We start from the raw sequence: 18,504 nt of genomic DNA, 5'->3' as shown, positions 1-18,504 counted from the left end.
TTTGAAATTATTTTATCCATAATAATTGGAATAGTATACTGCCACGCTGAAGACTACTTTTCTGATGTTATTTGCAACACATGAAAAGTAAGAGTGATTTCGAATTAGTGGTACAAAGTTGATGGTCAAAACACAAATAAAAGAGAAAGGCCAAAGTCAAAAGGTTTGAACGAGAGATGAAAACGCGGCGATACTACTACTACTCCAAGACTGACTTTTGTAAGTATTTAACCCTATGTCAATCAAAAGCCAAATAGACACATCTTTTTTTCTAACACAATATAAAGAATTTATAACCTGCCAAACCAAATACTTAAACAAACTTATATAACCACCACTTGTTTGTGTCAATTAATTCGCATCTTTTTTTTTTCTTCCCTCTAAAAAACTTGTGTTTCCATTAACAGCTACAATTCAGTTCATATTAGTTGTATTTGAAAACCACAACCACCAGAAGCAATTGGCTGGATTTTAGTAAGTGTTATTCCCTGGTCGAACATAAAAACTAAAATGGAAGAGGCCCTACCGGCAATCGGCTAACACCTTTCTCTACCGCTACATCCTTATCCTCTTTTCCCTAAATCTATTCCTTACATCCTTTTTTAAAATTTTTTCTTAAAATATAATTCTTCTTCTTCTCTTTCTTTCCCCCTTCCTTTGCTGCTGCTATCTTTAGGGTTGTTTTATCTTATCTTTCTCTATCTCCCCCTTCCCCCTCTCTTTTTTTTTTTTTTTTTTTTTTTGTGAAACCCTCGACTCATCGCCTTGCTCAAAGGTTGTACCTTTTTAACGATTGAATCGGGGGTTGTTTCTTCTTTTTTTTTATTTTTTATTATGGCTTTGGTATCGGCTTTGCTTGAGATTTTACAAAGACCAACTTTTGGGGAGGTAATATTAGAGCTGGGGATGTTTATGGCGCCCATCTGGATTGCTGTTCTTGTTGGGGTCTTGGTAGGATGGTCATGGAAGCCCAAGTGGGCCAATCTTGCCATTGATTCTGTACCTACAACACATGTTGCTTCTTCTGGGATGCTCCTCCAAAACTTATCTTCTGGGTTTTCAACTCTCAAATTGCAAGTTCCCAGCTGCATCTCTTGGATCAAGGAAAGTCAGTCCCCGCCATCCATTTCATCTTCTACCTCCAGGTTAGTTCCAAAGTCTCTCTCTTTTTTCTTACAGAAGAGAAGATAGAATGTCATATTCTGTATAGATAATCAAAATCTTCACCCTCTTCGTTTTGGAAGTATAATTATTGAATCTGCTGTTGTCAGTTCATTGCACCGGGAAGGCGAAAAATCAGTAGTAACAGATGCAGACCTTCATTACTTAGACGGATTGGTTGAAGAACAAGATGGAGGACCTGCTTGGATTCAGATGATGGATCGTTCTACCCCAAATATGTCCTATCAAGCTTGGCGTAGGGATCCCGAGGTAGATTTCTCTCCCCTGGCATTATAGTATGGGTAATGATAAGGGGGATTTAATTATTTTGCACTTTCCCTTAATTGGATTACATTTTAATGTCATGCTAGACTGGACCTCCACAATATCGTAGCAGAACTGTATATGAGGATGCCACTCCAGAAATGTTGAGAGATTTTTTCTGGGATGATGAATTTCGATTGAAGTGGGATGACATGCTTATACATGCTGAAACATTGGAAGAGTGTCCTACCACTGGAACCATGCTTGTTCAGTGGGTGCGCAAGGTATTATAGTGCTCTGTCTTCACTTGTGCATACTCTTGAATTGCCTAATTGAAGTATCACTAACCAAAATCATTTCTGGTCCAGTTTCCCTTCTTTTGCAGTGATAGAGAGTACATTATTGGCCGTCGAATTTGGGAGTCAGGGCGAACTTACTATTGCGTCACAAAAGTAAGAGAATGAAAGCTTGTCATAAGTGCACAAGTAGTAATGCCAATTGTAGATGTCAAACAAGTGTGCACTTAATCATTTGTGTTTGGTAATGGTAAATATTGCTTTTCAACATGGCATGCCATTTGTTAACCTAACTTGATATCTCTTATATGAGTGAAAGCCAGATAATCAGAGCTAGAAACTCACGAATCAAATTTAAGGGTGTCCCTAAAAGGATGCTTTTAGACATGGTAGATTAGTTGTGAACTTCATAAGCAAATTGACATTTTTCATTATCTAAGTAGAACTGAAAGAAGTGGATTTAGTTGTATCAAACCAGCTTTAAGAGGGTCCACTTCTTTCAGATGTGTTTCTTTTGCACCTAGTATACTAGTTGTGAACTGAAGGGTAATAAGTAGGGATGTCAAATGAGCAGGTTGGGTTGAAATTGAAAATATTAAAATGGGTTCAAATAAAAATTGGATTGGGTCATGACCCGCCCAATTTCACCCGTTTAATCTCAATAATTTTAACATATTATTGTTTATCTTATATAACCATAATTTAAATTTCAACTCAAGAAAATAAAAATAAAAATTTACAAATAGATAGATTAATCCTAAAAGATATAAAATAGATAGTAATTCATACCTTTAAGATGAGAACTTAGATTACACTAATGCAAATAAAGACTTAAAACGGGTTGAAATTTGAGATTAAGTTGGGCTCAATTGAAGATTCTTTCAAAATGGGTTAAGGCTTGAATGGGTTGAGATTGAATTCAATACAAATTATCTTGAGCCCAACCCATAAAAGTTTGGTCGGGTTGGGCGGGTTACCTATATTTGGGCTCATTTTGACACCCCTAGTGATAAGCAAAGATATGTTTTCTGTTATTTAAGTAGAATACAGAGAAATTGTAGTAAAAGTATGAAAGTCAAATTGAAGAGAGTGCAGTAACTTCTCGTCAAACCCTTTTCCTCCCCTCCTAGTTTTGGAATAGAATATGCTGTGCATGTGTTAATCTGTACTCATTGACACCAGAAAGGCAAAAATGGATCTGATAAGTTCCCTTCAAAGGTAGCAGTGAACAAGACTGTGGCGAGCGGGTCTAAGGCTTCCTTACCCTAGTAACTTAGGGAGATGAACCTTCTCCCTCAATGAAACTTTCTTCATCCAAGTCATGTCCCATAGTCGTCCATGGGGGCTGTGTGAAATACTTAAATAGGGATTGTCTGATGATGATGAGGAATCACTCATTACCTTGTATTGAATCAAATTGTTTATATAATCTACCAAGGTTTATCTTAACCAGCCATTTCATACTACTTATGGTGACCGTCTGAGTTGAGCCTCTGCTCTTAGATACTTACCATCTTCAAAGTCAAGCCTTCTCTAAGATACTTGCAATTAGTTGACTGGAGTTGGATATTTCCTGTCAGATTTGCATTTGAATTGTAAAGATACTTCATAATTAACATTCAAAGGAAGAATGTTTACCTGTAGGAGAGGGGAAGACCCAAGATTAAATTGCAGGTACCCTAGTGGGAGAACCTACCTCATGTTTTTCATTGTCTGTGTTCACGCATGAGTCGTGTTACTTCAGTAGAATAAAATATCAAAACTGGTTGACGGTGCTTCCTTTTTTTTTAAGATGCCCTCACTCACATTCATATTCTCCATTGTTACATCATTTTGCTGAAATCTTGAATAATCTTGTTTTTTACATGGTTCAGGGTGTACCATGCTCTTCTGTGCCCCGTCGCAACAAACCAAGACGTGTTGATCTCTACTATTCAAGTTGGTGCATTCGCGCAGGTAATTTGAAGTGATATTGCTAGCTTGATTGCTCAACTTCTAATAAAATTATGTAAAATTATGGAATTTACTGAACCAATTATGATGATCAACCATCAAATGTAGTTGTCCTATGGGTCATGATGGGAAATATTAGTATTAAGACTGAAATTGGAGATTTTTCATTTCAATCACTTAGAAGAATTACTTTATGACTATACGTCTAAATTGCCTTTTAATTTTTTTTGCATGAACAGCTGAATCCAAGAGAGATGGTCGGATGACTGCCTGTGAAGTGTTACTCTTTCATTATGAAGACATGGGTATACCTTGGGAAATTGCAAAACTCGGGGTTAGGCAAGGTATGTGGGGAGCTGTGAGGAAGATTGACCCTGGTTTACGTGCATACCAGAAACATAGAGCGTCTGGAGACCCAATTTCACGATGTGCATTCATGGCGCAAGTCAACACCAAAGTTGATATTGAGAATCTCAGATCAATGGGGAGCAGAACCAATCTTTCTGAGATTGAGCCTGAGGATTCACCTGAGAAGCCTGCAGGGAGGAACATACCGAGGTTCTTAGTTGTTGGTGGGGCAATTGCCCTTGCTTGTAGTCTTGATCGTGGACTCCTGACAAAAGCAGTTATATTTGGAGTTGCTAGAAGGTTTGCAGGGATTGGGAAAAGGCTGTGAAAACTGCTCAAGTATATAAACACCATTTGACCCATAAGAGAACATACTTTGGCAGCAAGGCAGCCACTGTAAAGAGTTAGGCGAGCTAGACCCTCCTCCACTGTGAAGAGCTGCGAGAGTTATATTATGTTTTCTGTCGAGCTGCAAGGCAGCCACTGTTCAGGAGAATCCAGATAGTAATACATGTATTTTTTGAAATTCTGGTGTCACTGAATATCTCTCTCATGCTTCAAAATAAAAAGCAAAGCTGATTCTTTTATGAACTTTTTGTCTCTATTTTAATTATTTTTTCTTGTTTTTTGATACTAGTTTGAGGGAGTTGTTTTCTTTACTTATTAGTAGAGGGAGCATTTTGTTTTACTCGAGCATTCTCTGAATCATGAGTATATCCTAAAAAGAGTAGCTTAGTGGTCAATGAAGTCGGTTGAAAATCATAAGATTTCAAATTTGAATCCTAGAAAAGACAAATATAGTTGGTGATTTATTTTCATTTGTCTTGACTTGGTGGATTTTGTTATCTAATATCTATTGTTGGTGCCAAGTATTCCACGGAATTAGTAAAAAAATAAAAATAAAATGGGATGGCCTTTCCATTTTATTGTTTGCCTTATTTAACAATCCCCGATCTGATACAGTTTGCACAAGACCGTGTAACGAGTGCCAATATGACTCATACATTACTCCGTATGTGCTTGTAGCAGGTCAACTGCAATCTTACTGACTGCATCAATTAATAGAAAAAGAAAAAGGAACCTGGATATAACTGGCCAGTCCCAAATACTTGACCTGTCTTTCTCCCTAGTCCTTTCTGTCTACTTCCTTGAAGTGGAAGCTCTAATAAACTTTAAAGTGGCATAAAAAATTGTTATGATCAAAGAATCACTTCTACTCTTTGCGATGTAATTTTATTTTCTAATTCCGGTACTAATAGGAAAGGTGCAAAGTTTTTAAAGGCCGGGGGGGGGGGGGGGGGGTATATACCATTTATATAAATATAATTGTTGCCTGAATCTAGGGGAATAGAAATTAAATGGATAACAGCCCACTTTTTGTAACACTCACTCTCAGTGCATACGCCCTGGGTGCTTTACTTAGTTTTTGTCTTTCTGATTAAAAAAAAAAGAAGAAGAAAAATGGCTAAGGCATACAAAGCAAAAGAGAAGAACAAAGATTATTCGATTGTCTCGTACAAAGTTAAAGAAGACAAATATTTATTTAGGTACTAGAATTAATATTCACATGAATTAGGGAGAGGAAGGAGTAGATCATGAGCAAAGCCTGCAGCAATTAAGCTTGGGGTTGGTAGGTTTGGCAGGGTTTATTATTGGTTGAGTTGCAGCCTTGGATATTTGTGTTGGGTGAGAAGATGAATTCATGATTTCTTCTTGTGGTTGTGAGGAGAGGGGAGAGGTAGTACAGGGCATGGAAGCGCTGACCTTATGACCCAAGAATTCAGCACAAACTGCGTCAAAGGAACTGAGCAATGATGAATTCATCATGATATAATATAACGGAATTTTAAGAGCTTTAATACCTCATAGAGAAATTAAACAAGAGTTGAGAAGGGCAAAGGGGGTGCATATATAAAGAAAGCGAGAAGATCGACTATTGAGGCAGGGAAGGAAAGCTGGATGTCGAGTCCCATTTGAGTTGTCATGCGTTCCATTTAATTTGATTAATTTTTAAAGATAAATTATATTATTTTAATTTAATATTATAAAAAAAATAGATATTCAAAAACTATATGAAAAGTATTATAAATTTTTTCATATCAATATAATAAAAAAATATATCTTAAAATATTAATTAAAATTTATATAATTTGAGTCTTAAAAAAAACTATGACAATTAAAATAAAACGTATATAATACGGACAAATATTGCCTCAGCTGGTTGCCCGGCCCCCACAAAATCACATGATAGCTGATCGCTAGGATTAACGATAGCCATCAACAAGCTTCATATCCATCTATAGATGGTAAAACCGCTTTATATATACAGCAACCTAGCTATTCTATATTCATTTGGCACTACTGGCATCATATATTGCAAACGAATAATTAATGTGTTAGGACTCAAACGGGAAAGTTCGCCATGCACCTGAAAGTCGTCAGCTAGCTAGCTGATATGAACGGACAAAGCTTCTGTAATAACCTCACAACCTACAAGTATAACTATTGTGTTTGAATATCCAAAAAGGGGACTAAAGCATGCATGCATCTCCATAGATTTAATTAGCTTCTAGGTTTGTGCAGACTTAATCGTAACTCTTGTGGTACACTGATTAAAAAATTAAATGAGAAGAAAGGGTCACTTTCTTTCTTACGTTTTTTTCCACCGCTATATAGACTCCATCACGTGACGTCAATAGATAACTTTCACATGACATTTTTTGGTTTGTTTATATTTTTACTTTTATGAATTACTAAATAAAACCTAAAAAGCGATGCGATAAATTTTCATATGCCATAGCTTGTTAGGCCGGTGCAAAGTTACACAAACTCATGCCAAATTTTATATTAAATTTTGTGTGTGAATAATGTAGCTATTATTATTTTATCATATTTTTAATTAAATATTATATAAATTGGTATGTTTTAATTAAAATATTTTATTAATTTTAGATAATATTTTTATAATATTAATTTTAGATTAAAATTTTAATTTTTTATCTATTATTTTTTTTTACTTGATTTTTTTTTTGAAATTAAATTTATGTCAATTCTGTTATAAATTTGAATTGGATATAAGTATAATTAATCTTGACAAAAATTAAATGTGCAAAAATATAAATTTCGATATAAAAAATTAAGGACAAAGAAGTTTATTTTGAATTACGTAATACATTAATAAAGTATTTAATATAAAAATTATATACAACAAATATTTTTTTAGAAAGAATTCTTAAGAAAATATAAATGAAATAAAAAATAAGAATATAATAATGAAGAAAAAAATATATCTTTTTTCAATATAAAAATTGGTGCAATAAATTAAAATTATTTTATATTAAATTTAATATAAAATTTAATGCTATGATTGGAGATGTGATTAGTATTGTTTTTGGACAAGCAATGTGCCAACTGCCTCGTATTTGTTAATCGGCGGCCTTTTAACTTTTGAGGAATAGTTTAATGTTAAAATGCGTATCCTAAAGTCTATATATATCATCAAGAGGGCTGGACCCAGCATGATCCCATTTCCCAAAGCTCTGCCTCATCTTTCGCTTTTCCCAATTCAACAACTCACTTTTTGATGGAACCTACTCTTTATACGTTATTAATAAGAAAAGTATTTTTATTAATTATTTTTAATACAATCTATTGATTTGTCTTATTCATAGCAAAATTTCTTTATACTAATATTTATATTTTCAAAAGTATTAATTTTAAAGATAAAATTTAATAAATTTTTATCTTAATTTTATAACTTAACAAATAATTTGGATATGTATTCTTGGAAATATGAAAAAATGAATATGGAATCGAGGAAGTAGTAAGTATGAATGTTTGTTCTCCCAAATATAAATGTAAGTAACTCCTCCGTGTCTTTCCATTTCTAGCAACAATTCATTCAATTGATTATTCTAATGATGATTTTATTCTTTCTTATTTTTTATAAAACAGACTGTAAACTTACGTTTAATTGTCAAAAAATGTGCGTTCAAATTTATCCTCCAAACAATATAGTTTAGAAGTAATCGAAAACATTTTATCCTTTTTTTCAAGCTGAAATTTGATTTTAGTCGAAGTGTTCAGAAATCTAAAAAATTAAGTCATAGAACTATATATGCACCATTAAGTGTAAAGGTTGTTGTTCCCCATCGATATTAATTCTTGGTTAGTATATAACTAGAAGGATTCTTTTTTCTCATTCAAAAAGTCGGTGGAATCTTTTTCTCTTCGTGCAACTAATTATGCTCCTCCATTTGTAAACATAAAAATAAAATACAACTTAATCTATCTTTCACATTGAATTGATAGGGGATTGATCGTCATACTTGCATTTTTTACTGTTGAGATAATTTAATTACTTAACAACTTAATCTAAGAGGCGATATATGGGGAAATAAATAAATTAACCTAAGTAGTATGTTTTTTGGTAATAACGGATACTATTAACTATATGCCACATGATGCGTCCCCGTAATTAGCATTGGCTATTAAATTTGGTTGATAAATGAGAAGCATCCGGAACAAAGTACATTTATTTAGGTTTAAAAGACGCCCCCGTTGACGCCAAAGCTACAGGTCGAGATCCGGCGAAGTTCGTCGGATTTCTTCCTAGGAAACTGCATCTACGGCGTACCTCTTTAATTATTGTCTTGTATTACCAAAGGAAGAAATGAAGGGCTCCTGCACTCTCGTTGCTTCCATGCTTGCTGCTTCTACCGTGGCTATTAGCTCCACATCCTATGCCTCCTCCGAGGTAAATGTTTTCTTTGTGTTTGTCGAATTCTGAATCATATATATATTTCAGCGGAATTAACAATGGAGCTCTTGTAAAATTAAAATTAATCTATTTGCACTCTTAATGTCTTCGAAACTTTGTGAAAGATCTTTCTTCAAGCATTAACATCCATTGCTAATGTAATTGTTGGATGGATTGCATGATGTGAATCTCTTGTTTCCCATTTTTTGCTCAGCTGGATCGAAGTTATTGCCCCTATATATGATAGATTAAACAAACAAAAATAATGTGTATTACAGGGACTTGGTTATTCCTCATCGCTCAGATCTGACAAGTCAAGGAAATTGCCATTGGCGTCAGAGAAGGATAAATTCGCTCCTAGGTTTGACGGCCTGAGGTTCATCGAGACACTGGTTACGGCTCATAGATGAAATCTATGTAATTGCTTTATGGCATTTGAGGAATCCAAGTAGCATTAGCCCCATTTGCTTATCCATTGAAATGGAAATGAACATGTCTTCTTTGTCCAATGTGATTGATTGAGTTTTATTTTTCCCTGTTACTATTTAAAGGATCTATTTTTCTCTTATCAATTTAAATATTTTCAGTTTTTTATCAAGTTTGTTTGCCGTGTTTCAATTCATGGCCGAAAACAAGTGATGCTGCTAATACAATTACAAACTCCTGTTTTGATCACCGATGGCTAAGATACATTAGAATTGTCACCATTATAGTTCAGAGCTAAAATTCTAGAGAAATGATTTGAGGCAACAAAAAGAGCAGGGAAAACAAGAGCTAGGGAAAAGAGGTTCCACAAATTGTAAGATTGAAATCAGGAAGAAACTATTAATCTATTTTCTTTTCTATCATGTATGATTCTCGACTACTACTTTATTATATTGGCTACAAAGATGGAGGATAAGGAAACAAAGGAATTGGGCTGAAGCTTTATGGAGATAGGAAATTATATGAGCTCTAAAGATTGGTCCGAGAAGATTGTCAATCGCTAAACAAATCTGTGTCTCCCTTTTGTGAATACCCTTGAGTTTTGTTCATAACATTAACAAATACAACAGTTTATCAAGTGTCTTTTACCAAATTCTTTCAATCACGGAGGCTATCTATTTGAATCTCCTTGATTTATTTTGAAACCTTTTCTATTTGGCTGTTGACAGAGTAATCAGCTGGAAGCCAGGATGAATCTTTACAAACCACAAGTATTAGTTGTGACTATTGACTGATCAGCCAGATAAATTGTAGTCCACAGATATTATGAGGCCCCTCCCTCTCCCTTAATCTACAGAAAAGCCTATCGTTACCATTATCTGCAAAAAAAAACTCATCTTTGGACTTCACAATTTCTTACTACTTGGCCCCTATCTGTCATTCCTTTCGTTTTTTTTTCCTGCCAAGTGGAAGAACATACCATACCTAAACGGGGACAGGTTATATGTAACCGAGTCACGTGAAGTTCATTAAAAAAATACAATTGACGTTACTTGTCATACACCTCAATGCCGTTCTTTAATGATTCTTCCTTTGTAGCACTGTATCAATTTTGTAATAAAATCATTGGTGGTGAATATAGAACCATCTCAATCATAATAAAATATGCCACCCTCAATTGCGTCATTCTTACAAATATGGGCCGTTGAGCAGCCATAGAACAAACTGTTACAAAATTTCGTTTTCCTCAAAAATAGTCTACCCAGACATGCTTTGAGACAGACATTGGTGGTACTATCAAAAACCTTGAACTTCCAACAACATTGCGCCCAGCTCCCTTCTTGCTCAGGCTGTCTGCTACTCTGTTTTGTTCCCTGAAGACGTGAGTTACTGGTATCAAGTACCTGCATTCAAAGAGAATGTTAGTGTATAAGGGGTTGTCTTGTATGAGCACGTTAATGACTTCCATGGAGTCGATAGTGATCTCAAGTAGGGTAAGGTTATTTTTCTGCGCCAGCTTGAGTCCCATTTTATATTGATCCTACATTTATCTTGGCTCAAATGAGTGCAGGTTAATTTAATTCACACGTATTTCAAGAAATCAACATGCAACTCTTGAGAATTATGCATTCATAATTAGATCTTCTTTACCATAACAAAGGAAATATCGGTAATATATGGGGTTTACAATAACTTGTGTTCAACGGCATACAAAGCTAACAGGGAAGTAACAAGTAGTAGTTGTGAATTTGTGAGCCGCTCAAAATGTTGGTGCCCAAGAAAATTGTGGATACAAAAATATAGTCGAGGGACCACTACCTATATATTATATATAAAACATGAGATACATGCATACGAGTGCGATAGGAGATCCAAATTAGTGACACAAATTCAAGCGGTAGTCGTACGAGTTATTTAGTTTAGGAAAAATTACCGAACTATACACATTTTATTACCATATTTTTTAAAAGTCCCAATCCTTTAAAAAATTTACCAAAATCCCTTGTTTTCAGCTTGCCCCTTCATCTTCCAAAAACATTCTCTCTCCTCTAAACCCTTTTCTCTCGTTCTCTCTCCATTTTCAAGATTCAAAAATTTAAGGAATTCACTGAGCATATCCCTAATTTCTTGCCTAAAATCACTCACACGAGTTAAAGATTACAATCTATCATCTCCTTTTGATTCTCTCTCTATTTTCATAGCTTTTAGTTATTGAAGGGTTCAAGGAATTCTTGTTTCACCAGATTCTGATTCATCTAGGGAAGGTTACGACGAGGTTAGATCCAAACATCGTAATGATCCAGTAGTGATGGATAAGCTACGTGCGAAATTAAAGTCGAAATCTCCAGTTCAACATGCACCCAAAGAAGCAGACAAGAAGATTAAAGGGGTTACAACAAGCCTTAATCTTCCTAAGGTATGACTTCATCTAAGATGTGTTTTTTTTTAAATGACGTTTTTTCTAAAGATTCACTGCTAAAAGGTCTGGACTCGAAGAGGGAGTCGATTCACGTACTTCACCATTTCTTGGGTCCTTATCGCCTTTCCCGGTAGACTTGAACCTTGTTCCTACATGACCTGATCAATTCGATCAGGCACTCGCCATCTATTTTCATTGTTCAAATCTTTGACAACACGAAAAAACCATTGTTCAACTCTTTGACAACATGAAAAAACCAAAAGCTCTGCCCTCCCTCTCTATCTATCCAAGGGATGGCAGATTCTTATATATTAAGCTTTAATGATTCTGATACATCGTGTTTTTGTATCGGATTCTCATGTATCAAGCTTTACTGCTTCAAATACATCTTGTTTATGTATCAGATTCTCATGTATCAAGCTTTACTGCTTCTGATACATCTTGTTTATGTATCAGATTCTTATGTATCAAGCTTTAATGCTTCTGATACATCGTGTTTTTAGAGCGGATTCTCATGTATCAAGCTTTACTGCTTCTGATACATCTTGTTTATGTATCAGATTCTTATGTATCAAGCTTTAATGCTTCTGATACATCGTGTTTTTGGAGCGGATTCTCAAGTATCAAGCTTTACTGCTTCTGATACATCTTGTTTATGTATCAAGTTCAAGTTGTATTTAAATTATTTATATGTCAATTTTATTTTTTTAAAAAGTTGTGCATTCCTTTTTTTGCAAAGACTATGGTGTTTTCGTGGCTAGTTTTGCTGAATATCTTAGTGATGGAATTTCTATTCCAACTACTGCACTACATGCCGAATTCTTTCGTTCAAGATATTTCGCACTATTGTGGAATTATGGTTGTCAGAAGGCCAAGGATGGTTATGTTAGTGAAAACGACGATCTAAAAAAACCTAAGAGAGATTTCATCTCTCCTAGTCAAGGAGAACCAATGGACGTCAAGTAGTTTTTTTTAATTTTTTTTATAGTAGTAGAATGTACAATTATGTTTTTGCACCAATAGTAAATATTTTTTTTGGCTATTCAACAATTTAGCAGACTTTTAAGTTTTTCTCATATATCAAACTCGAATATAAGATGAAAGTCTATGTATCATATTCTCATATATCAAACTTGACTGCTTCTGATAAATCTTGTTTATGTATCAAATTCTCATTTATCAAGCCTTACTGCTTCTGATAATCTTGTTTTTGTATCATATTCTCATGTATCAAACTTGTTTGCTTCTGATACATCTTGTTTATGTATCAGATTCTCATATATCATTCTTTAATGCTTTCGATACATCTTGTTTATGTATCGGATTCTCATGTATCAAAGATGTAATGATTCTGATACATCCTGTTTATGTATCAGATTCTCATGTATCAAGCTTTACTGTTTCTGATACATCTAGTTTATGTATCAAGATTTAATGATTCTGATACATCTTGTTTACGTATCAGATTCTCATGTATCAAGATTTAATGATTCTGATACATCTTGTTTTTGTAACAGATTCTCATGTATCAAGCTTTAATATTTATGATACATCTTGTTGATTTGAAATCTTGGAAGCAATTACAAAGTTGATCAACAACAACATAACCCCATTTTTGCCTCTACGTGGCATGATCACTGCCTCGGGTGATCGTGTCCCATTGTCCTACATTGCTGGTTTGCTCACTGGTAGGCCTAATTCCAATGCTGTTGGACCTAATGATGAGAAACTTAATGCTGAGGAAGCGTTTCACGTTGCGGAGTTATAGATGGATTTTTCAAGTTGCAGCCTAAGGAAGAACTTGCACTTGTGAATGGTACAACAGTTGGTTCTGGTATGGCATCAATGGTCCTGTTTGAGTCCAATATTCTTGTTGTTATGCCTGAAGTTTTATCAATGACATCTCGATTCGCTTGATGAAAATTGAAATTTGGATTGAATTTTTTGTTCGCAGTTATGCTCTATTTTTTGAGTTTTTCTTTTCTTCATAAATGTTATATTTTTTTAAGGATTATTTCCCTTAAATAGCACGATAATTGATTGAAACAATCAATTTTAATTTAAATTACATTACTATTCATAAATAAATCAACAACAATAATTATTTTACACCCAAAATGACCATTAATGTATCAAAAATTTGGAAAAAAAATAAAAAAATCGAGTAATTTTAAAAAAATAAAAAATAATTTATAAATAAACTTTTTCTTTGTGTGATTTAGATAAAGTATACTTTAGTTTTTTTTTAAGATACAAAGAGACACAATACCATATCACATCAACAAGAAGAGGGGCCCAAGTTGATTTCCACCGTGAATTAACAAGAGAGGGGCCCTAAACGGCGTCGTTAAGTTCAACTTGACGAAAGATGTCTCTCAGCATATTCGTTCCCTATAATAGAGTGTCCACAGTTCCCCAGTCGTGCCTCGAACTAAGGGATAGCCACCCTCTGTTCTCTTGACACGTGTCACTGAACCTCACTACAAATAATAGCCTCCTCATTCTCACTGACACACGCACCTCAACACTCAGGTGGTAACTTTTACTCATCTGCATCGATTTCTGCTTTTAAACCTTTCATGTTTACATTCTATTTAGTAGTAGTAATAATATGAATCATAGTTTCGTGTAGGAAGAATTTTTAATCCATTGCCCCTTATGTTATGGTGTATAATCTTTGACTCACTCTGCAATTCTGGGTACCTTGATTTCCACTTCCTTTTTTGATGTTGTTTCAGTGATTCATAGCTTATCTATTCTGATTTTGCTTTTTCCACACGTTTACTCGATCGGTAGAAAGCCAAACTTTTTATGCATCCACTTTTTTGATTCTCTTGCCTAAAAAGTGCAACGGAGCACTGAAAATTATGCTACCCTACAATTCAGTAATAGGTTTAGGCCACGAGAAACACCTTGATTTATTTATTGCATGAAGAATCGGTGATAAATGTTAATGTTTCCTTCCTTTTTTTTCCTTTCATAAATCAAATTCTCAAGGATAAAAGAATCTGTCACTGTAGCTTATTCTCTGGTAGATTTTTATTCTAAACGCACCCTTTTTGTAGACTGAAATGGCAAGCATAACAGCTTCACACTTTGTGTCAAGAAGCTCAAATGTCCAAACTTCAGTAGACACCAAACCAAACTTGTCACAGATAGGACTCAGGAACCATACTGTGACTCACAATGGGTTGAGGGCTGTTTACAAGCTTGATATGCTCCAATCAAGAAATGTAACAGCCAAGATATCCGGAAAACAGGGATCCAGAACTGAGACCAAGAGGCCTGGATCAGGTACCATTGTTTGTGGAAAGGGAATGAACTTGATCTTTGTGGGAACTGAGGTGGGTCCTTGGAGCAAAACTGGTGGACTAGGTGATGTTCTTGGTGGACTACCACCAGCCCTCGCAGTAAGTATCAGTCTTTCATTTGGTTACTCATTATTTTTCCTATTCATTGTTTTGTTTAATTTGTACTGCATCAGTCTGGAACTGATCTACTTCTCAACTCTTCACTTGATTATCATTTTAGGCCCGTGGACATCGGGTAATGACAATATCCCCCCGTTATGACCAATACAAAGATGCTTGGGATACTAGCGTGGCGGTTGAGGTACTCCTATATTAACTGCAATATGATGCAATATATCTCTTCCATTCCCTGATTCAAGCATGTGATCTCTACTTTATCTGCAGGTCAAAGTTGGAGACAGCATTGAAATTGTCCGTTTCTTTCACTGCTATAAACGTGGGGTTGATCGTGTGTTTGTTGACCACCCAATGTTTTTGGAGAAAGTAAGCATATTCTGAACCCTTAGAGAGGTCCTGAGGGGATACTACAATGTGAATACACAGAACATGTCATATTGAATTTCTTTTGACTCTACTGGTGCTTTTACCCTTGAAGGTTTGGGGCAAAACTGCTTCAAAAATCTATGGCCCCAAAGCTGGACTAGATTATTTGGACAATGAACTTAGGTTCAGCTTGTTGTGTCAAGTAAGTTACTACTTGTACTCTTGTCTCGACTTTATGTGGCATTTTACTTTTGTCTTTAATCGTTTTATAACCTTGTTTTCTTTGTCACTCTCAGGCAGCCCTAGAGGCACCTAGAGTTCTGAATTTGAACTGCAGCAAATACTTCTCAGGACCATATGGTAACACATCCTAGTTTCAGAGAACTCCTTAGCATCATAGTATATCCTTGTAGGTAATCATCTTTATTTTGCCTATTTCTGCAGGAGAGGATGTTTTCTTCATTGCCAATGATTGGCACACAGCTCTCATTCCCTGCTACTTGAAGTCAATGTACCAGTCAAGAGGAATGTATTTGAATGCCAAGGTAAAATCTCTTTGTATTCACTTGATTGCACTTTACCCTGCAAATCAACAAGGTTGTATTAATATATGATAAATTTCACATTGCCTCCAGGTCGCTTTCTGCATCCATAACATTGCCTACCAAGGCCGATTTGCTTTCTCTGACTTCCCTCTTCTCAATCTTCCTGATGAATTCAGGGGTTCTTTTGATTTCATTGATGGGTATGAATTTAATGCTTGAAATCAGACCAACAACTTTAGAAGCTCTTTTGATGCTAGTAAATTGAGTTTTTAAAATTTTGCAGATATGAAAAGCCTGTTAAGGGGAGGAAAATCAACTGGATGAAGGCTGGGATATTAGAATCACATAGGGTGGTTACAGTGAGCCCATACTATGCCCAAGAACTTGTCTCCGCTGCTGACAAGGGTGTTGAATTGGATAATGTCCTTCGTAAGACTTGCATAACTGGAATTGTGAATGGCATGGATACACAAGAGTGGAACCCAGCAACTGACAAATACACAGATGTCAAATATGATATAGCCACTGTAAGATAAGATTTTTCTGACTTCAGTATATACTAAAATATTTTGTATGTTTATGAAATTAAGGAGTTCTTGCTAATCAAAATCTCTATGCAGGTCATGGACGCAAAACCTTTACTGAAGGAGGCTCTTCAAGCAGCAGTTGGCTTGCCTGTTGACAGGAAGATCCCTTTGATTGGCTTCATCGGCAGACTTGAGGAGCAGAAAGGTTCAGATATTCTTGTTGCTGCAATTCACAAGTTCATCGCATTGGATGTTCAAATAGTAGTCCTTGTAAGTACCAAATGGACTCATGGTATCCTTCTTGTTGTGTTTACTTATGCCAAAATTGAAATCGATCTGCAACTCATCCTATGCTTCAGGGAACTGGTAAAAAGAAGTTCGAGAAGGAGATTGAACAACTCGAAGTGTTGTACCCTAACAAAGCTAAAGGAGTGGCAAAATTCAATGTCCCTTTGGCTCACATGATCACTGCTGGTGCTGATTTTATGTTGGTTCCAAGCAGATTTGAACCTTGTGGTCTCATTCAGTTACATGCTATGCGATATGGAACAGTAAGAACCATAAGACCTTATACCCTTTTACTGATTTTTGAAAAAGAATCACAAGACTTGTTTTCCGTCTAAAGTAAAATACCCAAATAAATGTTACTGCAGCAAGCTTTTCATTTCTGAATATTGGTTATCTGGTTTTGACATAATCACATATGAGTCAGGTGCCAATCTGTGCCTCGACTGGTGGACTTGTTGACACTGTGAAAGAAGGCTATACTGGATTCCATATGGGAGCCTTCAATGTTGAAGTATGTGATTTTACACCAATTGTGTACTTGTACATGGTCCATTCTCGTCTTGATATACCCCTTGTTTCACAAACATTAACTTATTGCTTCTTGAATTTGGTTAGTGCGATGTTGTTGACCCAGCTGATGTGCTTAAGATAGTAACAACAATTGCTAGAGCTCTTGCAGTCTATGGCACCCTCGCGTTTGCTGAGATGATCAAAAATTGCATGTCAGAGGAGCTCTCCTGGAAGGTAGGTGTCAATTTGATAATTTGTGTAGGTACTGCAGTTTGTTGTTCTCGTCAATCACTGATGGATACCAACTGGTGTAAATGCAGGAACCTGCCAAGAAATGGGAGACATTGCTATTGGGCTTAGGAGCTGCTGGCAGTGAACCTGGTGTTGAAGGGGAAGAAATCGCACCACTTGCCAAGGAAAATGTAGCCACTCCCTAAATGAGCTTTAGTCTTATCCTTGTTTCAACAATAAGTTCATTTAGCTAATGTATTTATTAGTGAACTATGTAGAACCCTATTATATGGGATCAATCATCTACAAAATGATTGGTTTTTGCTGGCGAGCAGCAGCATATCAGGCTGTTTAAGGTGGTGTGGATCAAAGTCAATAGAAAATAGTTACTACTAACCTTTGCAACTAAATAGTAATGTAGCATAAATAATACTAGTAGCTAATATGCGTGAACCTTTTCTTGCATAATTATTTGCAGTACATAATGAAGATTACCGAAGGATTCATGTTTCTTGCTCCGTCCTCCTTTTCTCCTTTCATGAATCTTTATCCAAAGTGGAAAGAAGAATATAATTAGAGATTTTAGGCCACATGGGGGTGGAAACATTACCAGATACTTGGAAACTAGATCTTCCAGGAGGCTTTGTTAACTTGGAAATTCAATACAGAGCTAGTGTGGTGCATATAGTTTTAAGTTGTAATTTTTTTTGAAAAGGATGGAAAGAAGTAATCAAGGAGGCTAGGGTTACAATCTCTGGTCATATGAAAGAAGCTCAACAGTGGCTGGCTAGAAGAGAAGACCAACTTTGAGCAGTTGGCTATTGAATGTCATATTAGCAGCGTAGGAAGAAAAGCCGAATCGAAATGGGAAAGGAAAACTGATGTTTAGAAAACAATGCAAGATTCTCAACATAAAGAAATGAAAATTTTCATTTTACATTACCAGTTGTCAACAAAAACTGTATTACTCACTCCACGTAGAC

General features: G+C 35.5%; 2 protein-coding genes and 1 long non-coding RNA gene across 5 annotated transcripts; all 3 read left to right on the top strand.

Moving 5' to 3' along the window:
* The first annotated feature begins 267 nt into the window (after positions 1 to 267).
* Positions 268 to 4,613, top strand: LOC129890250 (uncharacterized). Its single transcript, XM_055965827.1, has 6 exons — positions 268 to 1,145; positions 1,272 to 1,431; positions 1,533 to 1,709; positions 1,794 to 1,877; positions 3,596 to 3,677; positions 3,914 to 4,613. Exons 1-6 carry the CDS (start codon positions 835 to 837, stop codon positions 4,348 to 4,350), a joined length of 1,251 nt encoding a protein of 416 aa, XP_055821802.1. The 5' UTR covers positions 268 to 834; the 3' UTR covers positions 4,351 to 4,613.
* A 3,826-nt stretch (positions 4,614 to 8,439) lies between these two features.
* LOC129888624 (uncharacterized) lies at positions 8,440 to 9,379 on the top strand. The gene is made up of 2 exons (XR_008766693.1): positions 8,440 to 8,778; positions 9,060 to 9,379. It is a non-coding gene; the product is annotated as an uncharacterized LOC129888624 (long non-coding RNA).
* Positions 9,380 to 14,036: 4,657 nt separating this feature from the next.
* LOC129890248 (granule-bound starch synthase 1, chloroplastic/amyloplastic) lies at positions 14,037 to 17,917 on the top strand. Of its 3 annotated transcripts, none has more exons than XM_055965824.1 (14): positions 14,037 to 14,158; positions 14,692 to 15,036; positions 15,158 to 15,238; positions 15,322 to 15,420; positions 15,533 to 15,622; positions 15,717 to 15,780; positions 15,865 to 15,965; positions 16,056 to 16,165; positions 16,249 to 16,492; positions 16,586 to 16,762; positions 16,852 to 17,043; positions 17,205 to 17,291; positions 17,396 to 17,524; positions 17,611 to 17,917. In XM_055965824.1, the coding sequence occupies exons 2-14, from the start codon at positions 14,698 to 14,700 to the stop codon at positions 17,725 to 17,727; spliced, it is 1,830 nt and encodes a 609-aa protein (XP_055821799.1). In that variant the 5' UTR covers positions 14,037 to 14,158; positions 14,692 to 14,697; the 3' UTR covers positions 17,728 to 17,917. The 3 variants fall into 3 exon arrangements, with proteins under 3 accessions (XP_055821799.1, XP_055821801.1, XP_055821800.1); XM_055965826.1 differs by having other exon boundaries at positions 14,078 to 14,161; XM_055965825.1 differs by lacking the exon at positions 14,037 to 14,158 and adding an exon at positions 14,172 to 14,325.
* Positions 17,918 to 18,504: the final 587 nt, after the last annotated feature.

Source organism: Solanum dulcamara, chromosome 5 (genome assembly GCF_947179165.1).
Source record: "Solanum dulcamara chromosome 5, daSolDulc1.2, whole genome shotgun sequence".
NCBI classification, from domain to species: domain Eukaryota; kingdom Viridiplantae; phylum Streptophyta; class Magnoliopsida; order Solanales; family Solanaceae; genus Solanum; species Solanum dulcamara.
Note: the sequence above shows the minus strand (reverse complement) of the source record. Positions and strands in the feature narration are given on the sequence as shown.